This window comes from Corapipo altera, unplaced genomic scaffold, assembly GCF_003945725.1.
Source record: "Corapipo altera isolate COAL_440 unplaced genomic scaffold, ASM394572v1 343, whole genome shotgun sequence".
NCBI classification, from domain to species: domain Eukaryota; kingdom Metazoa; phylum Chordata; class Aves; order Passeriformes; family Pipridae; genus Corapipo; species Corapipo altera.
This window is the reverse complement of record NW_020884913.1, coordinates 1,792,175-1,804,394: the sequence shown is the minus strand read 5'-3', so window position 1 is coordinate 1,804,394 and position 12,220 is coordinate 1,792,175. Positions and strand designations below refer to the sequence as shown.

Genomic DNA, 12,220 nt, shown 5'->3' with positions numbered 1-12,220 from the left:
GAGCCAGAAATCAACCCCATGTGTTGGACAGGATGATCCCTGTGGGTCCCTTCCAGCTCGGAATATTCTGTGATTCTGTGTTTTCAGCTTTGGCCCAGCAGCACTGGGGAGAAGCTGGGCTGGTTTGGGTTTGGTTACTCCCACTCAGGGGGCGTCAGTGGTGTGTGTCCCCCCCCCCCCGTCACCATCACCCCATGGAGGGGACAACCCTCCTGCTGCAACACCAACCTCTCGGGCCTATAAATGAAGAGCATTGACAAGAGCTGAGGGAAATAATGCTCAGGGAACAAAGATGGCATCGGCAATGAATCATCTGGAAGGAGAAGAAAATAAGTCCGGGATCCTCCAAATCCCAGCTGGAACAATAGCAGAGCCCTGGAGAGGGGGAGGTTGAGAGAACAGCGTGAATTTTCTAGCCACAACATTCCTGGTTGTTCCATGGTGTTGACAGTGAAAGCTTTTATTCCTCTCCAACTCGCCTAATCCCAAGAATCCTGTTCTTGCCATATGCAGCCCACTGGTGGGGTTTTTTTTCAAAAAGCTTTGCCTGCCTTCCCTTCCTTTGCAGCTATGAATTATATGGACTCAGATTGCTTAACTACAAACAGAGGATTTTCCAGGTGGGAGATCTTGGTTAAGAAAAGAAAGATATCGAAATACAAGCCACTGAAGTAATGAGGCCACTTGGATGCAGGTTGGGGGGAAAAAAAAAAAGGACTTGGAGCTCAGAGCTCTGCAGGGCTGGAGGTCCCCTGGGTTAGTAAAACAACAAGGCAAAAATGTTTTGGACTCTCAGATGCTTTACTAGCTCAAGACAGACAAACAAAGAGGATGTCTATGCCACCAATTTATGTTTTATTGAAACTGTCAGGACAGGGGAGGTGCTCCAGCAGTATTTCCTCAGTGGAGAACAACATGGTGTTCACTTGACAAAATGACTTTGCTCAGCTGATTTCGCTCGGTTACTGTTTTCAGCTGAGCCAAATTCATGGGATTTATGGCGTTCATTACTTTGCTTAAGAACTTGAGAACATTTGTATCAAATTGCATTCTATTCCTCTAAATCTGGAGGAGCCATATTTCAGCGTCCGTTGCACAGCAAGAGCCGAAGTTCCCACTGCCTGAAAGGAGAGAGGATGTGGCCTGAAAAGCAGCAGATATTCGTGCTGGAAATATTTTCTGAAAAGACAAATGTTCAGGCCTTGATCTTCACTGAAACAATTGATACATCATTGGATCCCTCGTTAGGAAGAATTGTTTTCAGCAGATTTCGAGCTCCGGTTAAATTTTCTCTTAGAGCAGAAGCTGGAGAGCTCTGAAATTTAAGGAGATTGCCAATTTTGGTTGGTTTGGTTCCTGGGTTATAGACGCTGCCCAGAGTGTCCCAGGCTGGCTGAGAGAGGAAGGGGCACATCTGGACCCACAGAGGTTTTGCAGGAGTGGAGCTGTGCTCACTTAGACTTCAGGAGTGCTGAGAAGCAAAGGAGGAGTCCCTGCAATTAGGGAGGATACAAACGAGCAGTGATTAATCATTCTTTGCATTTTCGGGTTTTTTATTTGTTTGTTTTGGTGCTGTTCTTGATTAGGGTGGGTTTTTTTAAATTGGGATGGCATTGGCAGTGATTTGTCCTTCACGTGCCCTTTTCAAAGTGCTTTCAGAAAATTCCTTCAGCAGTGTTCACAGCACCTGAATGAAGCTGATCTGTGCAACATCATTATTATCATTACCTTCATTTAGAAGGAGGGGACTTTATTCTGAGATTAAATGATTTGCCTAAGGCTGAAGGAGTTATTTTTACCTTTTTGGTACCCTAACCTGTTTTCAGATTTATTACAGCAGATCTTTCATGTCTTCATTCATGTGTGTTGCAGAACAGATGCATAACCTTTTTAAGGAGTTTTCTCTTTTAAACAGCATTATAACATGCAATTGTTTAAATAATGCAGGAAGGGACTTGAGAGAGACAGGAAATTACTTTTCTCATCTTACTCACCCTGAAATGTGGAGAAAATTTGATAACAATTAAATGATCCTAATTATGCCTTTTGGTCACTATCCTAGTATTTCCTGGCACATGTGGAATTATTATCCTTCATAAATATTACAAACAGGCAGAAATCAAGATAACTGAAAAACCCACAACACCCTAGTTAATTGAACTGCCTTTTGATTCTTATCTGACATAAACACAATGTGTTCATGCCCTTCAAGACAAGATTTATTTTTTTAAAGGAACTCGAACAACTCTTCTGTGGTGCCTTCATTTGCTTTGGCACTGTTTGCTTCAAAGTTTCTTTTGCAGTTTCCTTATGCTCCTCTGGTTCAGATAAAGTCATTTACAGCTGGGAAATCTGGAGAAGATTCCATTATTTAGGGCTTTTGAATTTTTTTATTTTTTTATTTAGATGAGACAGATATTTTGCAGCAGGGCCAATGTGTTCTGGGTGAACTCAGCATCACAGACCTCTTGGATGTAAGGAGGGAAGATCTGGCTGTTGGGAACCTCAGCAGGATCTGGTGGAGAGCATGGAAGAGACCTGGAATATCCTCTGCTTTGCAGGCTGTTTTCAGCACATGGGCTAAAATGCATCTGGTCATCTTGAAGATGCTGTGTTTCTCCTAGTTGTGCTTGAGTTGTTTCTTTCCAAAAGGAAGGGGAGTGGCTGGAACCCAGCGAGGTGTCAGTGGGGTTTGTTCCTCCTCGGTGCTCCCACCTGCTTCCAACCCAGCCCCACAAACATCCCCCTGAGGCTTTTAGAGATGATGAGTGGCTGCAAAACTAAACTGTGCCACCTGAAGAGTTCCTGAAGTGGTAAAATTGAAACTCATCTTGCACTGGTGCCCGAGGAAGTGGCTGCCACCATCCCTGGAGGGATTTAAGATGTTTGTAGATGTGGTGCTGAGGGACAGGGTTTAGTGTGGCCTTGGCAGTGTTGGGTTAGTGGTTGGACTAAAGGCTTTTTCCAGCCTAAAGAATTCTGTGATTCTCTTGATAAGCATTGGGCCAGGCCTGACTGCTTGGTTTGGAAAGCTCAGGTTTGGATGCTTCTCTTCTGGGCATCAAACCCAACTTTTATGTCTTTGAGAATGGTCAATGCCCAACTTCATGAACTGGGAGTCTGTGAAATTTCAACTGCCCTGCTTTTGTCATCACTTTGTATAATTGTGTGAATATTTGTCTCTTCTTTTTTTCCTAATTTATCGTGTGACTGAGCACACATGAGCTACGTGTGGCAGCTTCAGCTTTCCCTTGTCCCTGCTGACACCAAAGATGATTGATGGCAAAACTCTAAAACCTCATATGTTAGCCACCAACCTGAATAAACAAAGGCCAGTGTGGCAGCTTAATATTAAAAGCTATAAAACCTTCCTGGGGGTTCATGGATTAAATCAACTCACCAAAATGAATTTTCAAAAAAAAAAAAAAAAAAGCTTTCTCAGGACTGAAGAAAAACGAGCACAACAGTGAATGAAATAGAGCCATCCCCATCCAGCAGACTAAAGCCCTCCTGAGGGCTGAAGAATTGCAATTTTAAACATCCCTCAAGAGTGCAAGAGGAGACACAGTATTTGTGGATCCTAGGGAGGCAGCTTGAGGCTATAAAAGAACAAAAAAGCCCTTTAAGGCACAAAAAACCCCACATATCCCTGCAGACGTAGCTTTCTTTGGCCAAAAATAAGTGCTAAAAAATAAAAACCTTCCATCATTAAAATGAGCATCCATCAGCCCACTTGGGGTTATAAGAAGTGATTTAGACTTTTGCCATGCACTGTTTTAATCTCTTGGGTCAATAAACCTTGATAGTGACTTCAGCCAAAAATACCAGCAGGTTGTTCACCAGAACATGGTAGGAAACAGCTGGGAACTTATTTTCATCATATTGTGATGCAATTACTAGTGAGCACAGCTGAAAGTGCCATATTTTGTCTTCTCCAACAAATTGGAGTTGTATCCAAAAGGGCAGGTTTCACTGCAAAAAAAAAATATGTGTCTTCTCTCTATAACAGAGTAAGGAATGAGCCCAAGCCGTGCTGCAGCTACCAGGGCTTGTTTCTCATTTTCTTTCTCCACTTTCAGCTGACCCCATAATATATCTCTATTTTTTAAAGCATAGCACATATTTCTTCCTGGCTTTCCAAGAAACACCTCTGTCAAAAGGGAACGATCCCTTGCTGCTTTACAGAGTTAATAGCAAACATTACCAGCATTGTGAAAGCACTTATTTAAAGGACAATTACAGGCTAAACTATTAAAAGCAGTGACCTGGTTTCAAGAAAACTGTTGCACAATTAGAACATTCTTATTTCCCTCACACAGCTGTATTAAAATTTTTGTTGCATCTCCATATTGGCCAGGTGATCATGTAGGTCCTCGTACTCATGAAATAGATCTTTATTGTTCCAAATTTAGGAAATAAAAGCATTTTGCTGCTCTGGCCGCCTGTTTCTGGTCTCGTCTCACCAAGAATAAATGGAACATGTTGAATCAACTGAAATATATGTTTCTGCTCTATCAAGGTCCCCACCCAAACGAGCTGTTGGCTCAGAAAATATTTATCCTGGCAAAGCACCTAGGCATTACTTTGGAAGCCTTGATAGAAATAGTAGCATAAATTTATTGGCGTAGCTTTCAAAAACATAAATTTCGATCGCTGGCTTATAGACAGGCAGAGTTCAAACAAGGTTCCCTGTCTCACCTCTTTTTTTTTTTTTTCCTTTAGATTTGCATAGTGGCATCACTTCCTCGCAGTTCCCGAGGAAAGCCTCTAATTGCCCATTTGCATAAAGATTTGGCGATTTCTCTGCCGGTGTCGGGGGGATGACTCAGGGCGGAGAGAATTTTCCTAACGTTTCGTCGGGATTGTTTTATCCCTTTTGTATTGATAATTGTTAACGCAGATTTTGGCAGGAGCTGCTTTTCCCGTGAGAGGGTGGCTGGGGGTGAACTCCGAGCCGGGTTCTCACGTGTTGGGAGCGTCTGTTGCTCCTTCCAGCCTGGAGTTCCTTGGAACTCCTTCCTTCTCCAGGTTTGAAGGCTGAGGTTTTTTGGTTTGTGGTTGCAATGGTAAGATTTCAGCGATTTGGGAACTAAAAATTAGCCCCAAATGGTGTTGGAGTGTAAACTATTGGGAAAAAAAAAAAAAGGATTCAATTCGAAAGTTTAAAGGTATTTTATGAGTTAATCTGATATTGAGTCCCTTTGATCCTTTATTTACATATTCAGCTGCTAATCCAGAAAAACACCTAAGTCCTTGCTTAATTTGAATTAAGCAGTTAATCCTATTGGAAGTTAAGTACAGATGTGAGGCCCTGATTCAGCCAAAGACTAACAAGGAGTGTGAGCTTGTCCTGGGTGAGGGACTGACCTGAACCAGACTCTCTGGACTTATCCTGGCTCAAGACTCAGCAAAATCCAACCCCACTGGAGGGACACGAAGCACAACCCTTCCAGCTGATCTCTCTTCACATGACACTGTTTCCTCAGCATCTGTGGAATAAGGTTATGGACTAAAATGTCCTCCTCGTTTTGGGGTGAACATCTGGCCTTGCAACAAGTCCAAGATGCTCAAACCTGTTTGCTGAAAGTCCTGTAGCCTCCATGAAGCTGAGGAAGACACAAAGTGCAGTGAAAAATAGTTGTATGATGAATTTAAAAAAAAAAAAAAAAGTCAAAACAAATCCTTAAAGGCACCTGGAAGTTGAGAAATTTTGTAAAAAAAGTTCCTAGGAAACAAGAATTCACCTTGCCTAAGGGAGCAAGGGACAAATGTCTCTCCAGTGACCTGGTTTAGATACCAAAGACAAAAAGAAAACTTCTATCAATTTGCAAAGTGTATGTCTCTATAAATGCTTAATTAAAATGGATTTAAGAATGATTATTGCTTCTTCAGGCCACGTCCCAAGTAATGCCTTCCTGGTTTTTTTTCATTATATTTTTCCTCTCCATATATTTTTATTCTTGTGTTTTCTTTTTCCTTTCTTTGTCTCTTTTACCTCTTCTGCTCCTTAGGGGTCTTTGCTGTTCTTTCTTCTCTCCTTCCTCTCCCTTGATAGCCCAATTCTGTGTTTACTTGGACTCCAATTTGGGCAAAAGAAGCAAAAAAAGTTACTTTCCAGCATCTAAGAGTAGCCATTTATATATAAATTTATTTTTGCTCTCTTACAGTTGATCAATGTACGAGAAGAATATGAAAAAATCCTTAAAGGGCTGATGCCAGCAGCCTCAAAAAAGGAACTTGAAGACACCATTTTATCTTTAAAATCTCAGGTAAATTCCTATTATTGTCCTTCAGCTTTTTGGACTGGATTAAAACCATCTGTTCTAGACAGGACATTATGACCATCTAAAATTTGGCCAAAAATACTGAATGAGTCTCAAAACCAAAATATGGCAGCACTCACATGGTTCTCACTCAGTCATTTTTCACAAGGCTTTTCTCCTCCAGTTTCCTCACCTTGAGAGCTACCAGATTGTATCTTATCCCAGTTTTTTCCAGGAAAAATTGTGATGTTCAATAGTTTGGATTTATATCTCAGCCTTTCAAATACAGCACACAGTTAACTTTTATCCTCCTTACCCTGTTTCTCCTGCAGGAATCACTTAACTGTTGCCTATAAAGGGTGCAGAAGAGGATTAGAAATAATTTTATTTTCTTTGCAGCCCATATAATAATACAAATGATATTTCTTATAAGATATTAGTCCAAATGTTCATTGTGGTATTTCTGCATTTTCCTCTCCAAAGAGGCCTTAATAGACATCTGTAATGTTTTGCCTTTAATATTGCAAACCACAAGCTCTTCTAGAGTAATGCAGAATCAATGTGATTTATATGCAATAGACCATTAAATTGGCTAATAGGAATATCCAAATGTCACTGGAAATAGGGAACAGCTGATTAATTGGGTGTGTTTCTTGCACGTGGTTCCCACAGAAGTTATTTGGTGCTTTTCTGCTCAGTGCATTGGGAGCTGGAAGAAAACAAAATGTCATCATTGCCTGACCTCACATGAGGAAGGATAAAGAGCAATGAAGAAGGGTGGTCATAGCTGGGGGATAATGGGAATCCAAGGAAAACACTGTCAGTGCTCACATATGGCTGGTGCAGGACTGTGCATTTCAATGTGTTGAGAAGGACCAGGAGTTGGGATCTTTCCTGGTTGAAGGGAAGAACTGAGGGACAGAGCAGGGCTGACTCAGAGCTGCCAGGAGCTGTGGGAAGAGCAGGAGCCCTGAGGACACACTGGACAGGTTTGGGCTCAGCGCCAGCACACTCCTTATACCAATTTTCAGGACCATTCAAGAAATTATTGATCTATAAACTCTCCATTTCCCTTTCCTATGCAATGTCTCCCTGTGGAGATTTTTGGTAATTTAAAGTGTTTGGGGTTCCCCTCCCCCTTTTTTTTTTTCCTCTTTGCAATGCATAAGGGTTATTCCTTAGCATTTTTTACTCTGCATGAGACACTTGCCCTGACAAAGGCCACCTTCAGTGGAAGTAGGAAATTTTCATAGTGGAAACTCACGTTTCCCTGTGCAGGTGGTGACACAACTTCAACACTTTGGTTGTAAACACTCTTGCTTCCACCTCAAGGGATCCCTGCTGGAAGTGATGCTCTCTCTCATTTAAATAAGTTGTGGGAAATAAAGAGTTAAGGGTCTAATGGGCCAAATCTATTTCCAGTTGATAGTAAAAAGCTATTTTTAAAGACTCTTTAAAAGGGACTATTAGCAGTGCCTGGTAGGAAGCATTACTCTGAGCTAACACAAGAACACCACACCTTTCAATGAGTTAAAAAAAGGTAGAATCCGATATCCACCTGCAGGGCTTCTGTGAGAGCAGCAACAGCGTTTCAAAGGAGGTGAAAGTAACTCCACACACATTAAAAACCTGGGTGCTCTCCCAGAAATTCCTGGCTGCTGGCTGTGTTTCCAGCAGCACGTTGTCGTTGCAGACCACTCGGGGAGCTGGGCCCTCTCTGCAGCACAGGTGTCCTGCTCTTTGAAAATTGCTGGAATTCCTGTTTGAAAAAAAACATCAAGACAAGAAGGGCAGTGGAATCTCTGCACCTGTCAGGATTATTTATTGTTGGAGGAGGATGAAGAGGATGGGCTGGGTAAAGAGCACCGAGCGAGGGATAAAAATAAACAGGGGGGGGAAAAAAGAAAATACTCGAGGCTTGGGTGAAGTTTTCTGCAAATGTTGCTAAATATAAAGGAAGCTGCCTGGTTGTCTGCTCCTGGGGAGATGTCCAGCAGTGGATGCAGTGCATTAATAAATATTCATTTTCCCACACTTGGAGAACAGGTGAGTACCTTCATCACAAGAGTAGAAGGGCAGGAATCAGAGAACAGGAATCACATGGGGGCTGAGAGGAGAACTGGAGCTCCCAAGCCCTTGCATAACCCATATGGTACCACCAGCTGGGTTTAACAACTGGTTTGACTCTGTTCCTGAAGGAGTAGAGAGTGGGCAGCTGGAGCAGCACCGGGGAAGCCCTGAGAACAGTCTTCTATCAAGTATTAGTTCTCCTGTGCAGCTACTGCATTTTATTTAGGCAGGAGAGACCAGAAAAAACACGTTTTATGAAAGGAGAGCAAATATATTATCTGGAGTTTTGTGTCATATTTTCATGTGGGATGTGTTTTACAGGTAAGTTTTCTACAGAAAAGAATCCTCCAGGAAGACCCGAACGCCTGACACGCCAAAAAAAGTACGGGATTATCTTTGATCCATTCGTAGCATTTCACACCTGTGGATCCCACTTCTTGAAGTTTTACGGCTTAATTAAAACTCTGCAACGTGGTTGCCATTTGAAAAGATCCTTATTTTCAGTAAACAAGCATCTGAGAGCATTTTTTCCCAGTGCTTAGTCAGGACTATTAGAGCAAGATTAGAGAACTTGCAGGTGCATTGCAAGTCTGGGCTTTGCCTCCACGTTCAGGATGAGGCAGTGGCTCGGAGCACAGCTGCAGCTCTGTGGTGATGCCACCTCCTTTTAAGATAGAAAACAATGATGCAATGCATAATATTACAGATCACATCTTCAAAGGGCCGGATCTCCACGAGCCCGAGTTGTTTTTTTTTTTCCAGACATTTACACCCTCCAATATAAATTATGGCAAGTGCTGCAGCCATAAAAAGCCTGGCTGTGCCTTTAGAGTGAGTGATTCACATGGAGAGGTGAGTGCAAGGAAACTTCCTAGGAAAGCCACTCCATCTTTTATTATATTTATAGGCTTTGATGGTATTTCATATCTCACGTGAGGGTTTTCTTGTAAAAATACTGTGAAAGTCTGTAAGCTATTTAAACAACTGTGAAAATGTTAGAAGCATGAAAGTTGTCTGAAAATATTAATCCTAAACTATTTGTTAACAGGAATTAGCTAGCTGGAAGCTGAAAATGTCATAGATTCTTGGTAGTAAGTCCAGCATAGGTAACTTTGTTAGATAAATATAAAGCTCCAGGCCCGCTGCCCACTGGACCCAACCCTGCTTTCAGCCTGTTGTGTTTTTAGAGTAAAAATAATAATAAGATATAACTAACAAGAATCTCTTTCCTTTTCAGGTGTCTGCTGAAACGGTGGAATCTCTTTGATTGCCAAATGGACTGCTTTGAATAGGTTTGAAGATTTGGCTCTTGTAAATTAAAATGCAAAGATTACTGGCTCTTTTGTTAGCACAGAAATTTTCATGAAGTTCATGAAAACATACTCATTGCTTGTGCCAGCATGGTTTTTGTTGTATCTTCCTTCCATTATTTTTCTATCATTATTTTATTACAGACTTATGCTTTTGATATAATTTGACTCCATGCTGAGCTCACTTACTGAGCAAGTAGACTTTGCTCTACTAATATTTTTGTTATTACTTCCCAATACCATTCTTTTCACTCCAAAACATGAAGAAAATCCCATTTTCTATTATTACTGTCCAAGATATTTTAACATATTTTGACATTGTTCTGTGTCCATGTGTTTACATAAGATTAAAATATTATTATTTTGTTATATTTTGTTTTGACATTATTGTCCTGTTCGGGCATCTCACTCACTCACCTCAGGAGCCACGGGAGTTTTGTATGGCTTTGTTAACTGGGAATATATGCTGTGTTTCAAGGGATAATCTTGGCACAAGGAGGAAAACACCACGATGACAAGGCAGGCCCTGCTGCCAGTTCTGTCTGTTTTTGGGGTTGTGTGCACTGGGCACAGGAAAGTCCTTCCTCAGTGATAACATGGGCATTGTTGGAAAAGAGTTGGCCTTGACTCTGTGTGGGCACGTGCCAGCTCTCCATGATGATCCCGGGAAATCTGAGTAGATTCCAGAGAGTTTGCTGGGATGGGGTTTGATGAGATATGGAAAGCTGAAGGACCCTGACAGTCCTAGTAGCTGGCTCTGCCTCCCAGCCATGGAACAGCATCCTTATCTCCTGGCCATCCCTGAGCCAGAGTGTGCATTAGTCCATGTGGAATGTGTAAATTCAGATATGCCCAGCACAAGAACAGGTTTTTGTTTCCTGGGCACCATCCTGCCGCCAGCATTTGGATCCAGGCACAGTGTTGGCCTGAGTGCTTGAGGTGGGGCCAGAAATTCCTGTCTCTGGCAGCAGTGGTGAGACCCTCTGTCTCCTCCCTCACCCCGGTGTCACCAGCACTCCCAATCCATGGTCCAGGCAGGATTCAGAGGGTCCTGCTCCCTGCAGTGCCCAGGCTGGAGGTGGCTGTCCCACCAAGGCCCAGCTCATCAGCTGAGCTCTTATCTCCTCCTGGCACTGAAATCAGTGAGGACAGGTTTTGGCAGGCTGGCTCCATCCACCCCACCTCCTGGCAGTGCCAGGGTGCTCTGTGCCAAACCCAGGCTCCAGCTTCTGGGTGCTTTGCTGGTTGTCAGCCCGGCCCAGGCCTGGGCAGGTTTTCCAGCTCCCTTGAATCAACAAACGATTCTTCTAATTACAGATAAGGGGTTGTCAGGGCTCCTCTGATAAGGGAGGAGGTGCTGTGGCAGGTGCCACAAATCCTTGCCTGGGGAAATGGGGAGATCCAGGGGGAGGAATTTGTTGGGATGCATTTAGTTAATTGTGGGCAGTAAAAGGTTTTCATCCCAAAAGGTGCAGGGCAGTGGTTACTGGGGTCTGCAGGAGGAGCACCAAAAACTCCTGGGGCAGCAGGTTGAGGGCACTGGGATGTACCCACTGGGTATGGCCCTGTGTCCAAATGGGGACAGTGGGGACAGTGACAACTCCTCTCATGCGTGAGGAAAACAAGGCATCTTTGGTTCTGCTTCTCTGCTTGTGTTCTTCCATGATATTCAGGTGGTTCCAGTGCTTTCTAAGGCAGTAAGGAGTTTACATCCGTAAACACGTGGACCTTCTTCTAGCTGGTTGAATTCAGGCCTGGATTTCCTTCTTTTTGATGGAATTGAGTTGCTGATGTCGTTGGTGATCATAAAGCAGTTTGGGGAAAGTAGACATTGGTCAATCAGGGAGTTTTAAAACTCTGAGAAACTCTGTCCAACATCAAATACAGCTTGAGGACCACTCTGAAGGTGCTTATGAACCTTGTAAGAACTTAAATATAAAGTTGGCTGGAGTTCTCTTGTAATGGTTGTTAACATTGCTCTGATCATTTTGGTAACAGGAGTTAAAGGCCAGACTGAAGGATTAGAAAGGTTTCCATACCTGTTCCTTGCTCTCTGCATCTCTTTTTCCCCACTCAGTAAGGAATTGCCACCTGTCAGGAGTTGGTTTCATTGTCCCTAAAACAGAGTCTGGCACAACCAGCTTGAGTGTGGTTGCAACGTCTTTTGTCCTTTTTATTTATTTATTTATTTCACCAGTTATGCTCTGTGAGAGAAGATTGTTTCGTTCTCTATAAAGGAAAAGGCATCATAACATTTTCCACCAGCACCAAGGGAGGTGACCCTTATCAAGGTGACACTTTATTTTGGTGCCACTCACAGTTCTTGTGTTACACGTAACAAAAATGCTCCTTTTTGGTGCAGCTGGAAGGAAAGGGATACAACTCCCTCCTTCTCCCAGCCCTCTGCTTGCAGCTACAACAGAGCTTTAATTGTGCTGGAGACAGCAGATACTCCTGGTGCTTGCCCAAATCTCCCCTGACTGGGGTGGTTTCAAACTCAGAAATGATTTTGCTGCACAGAAAGCAATTTCGTTGTGACTAGAAGGAAATATTTGTAATCACTAGAACATACTCCAG

General features: G+C 42.8%; 1 protein-coding gene across 4 annotated transcripts in view; it reads left to right on the top strand.

Annotated features, from left to right (window-relative positions):
* Positions 1-10,012, top strand: part of CEP112 (centrosomal protein 112) — a 154,549-nt gene extending 144,537 nt beyond the window's left edge. For 2 of the 4 annotated variants that reach the window (XM_027654428.1, XM_027654424.1), the window contains 3 exons: positions 6,168-6,269; positions 9,096-9,185; positions 9,571-10,012. In XM_027654428.1, coding sequence (XP_027510229.1) covers positions 6,168-6,269; positions 9,096-9,185; positions 9,571-9,600 — 222 coding nt within the window. In that variant the 3' untranslated portion in view covers positions 9,601-10,012. Of the gene's footprint in view, positions 1-6,167; positions 6,270-8,654; positions 8,716-9,095; positions 9,186-9,570 lie in introns of all 4 variants that reach the window. The other 2 variants (XM_027654425.1, XM_027654426.1) reach the window with 2 other exon arrangements.
* Positions 10,013-12,220: the final 2,208 nt, after the last annotated feature.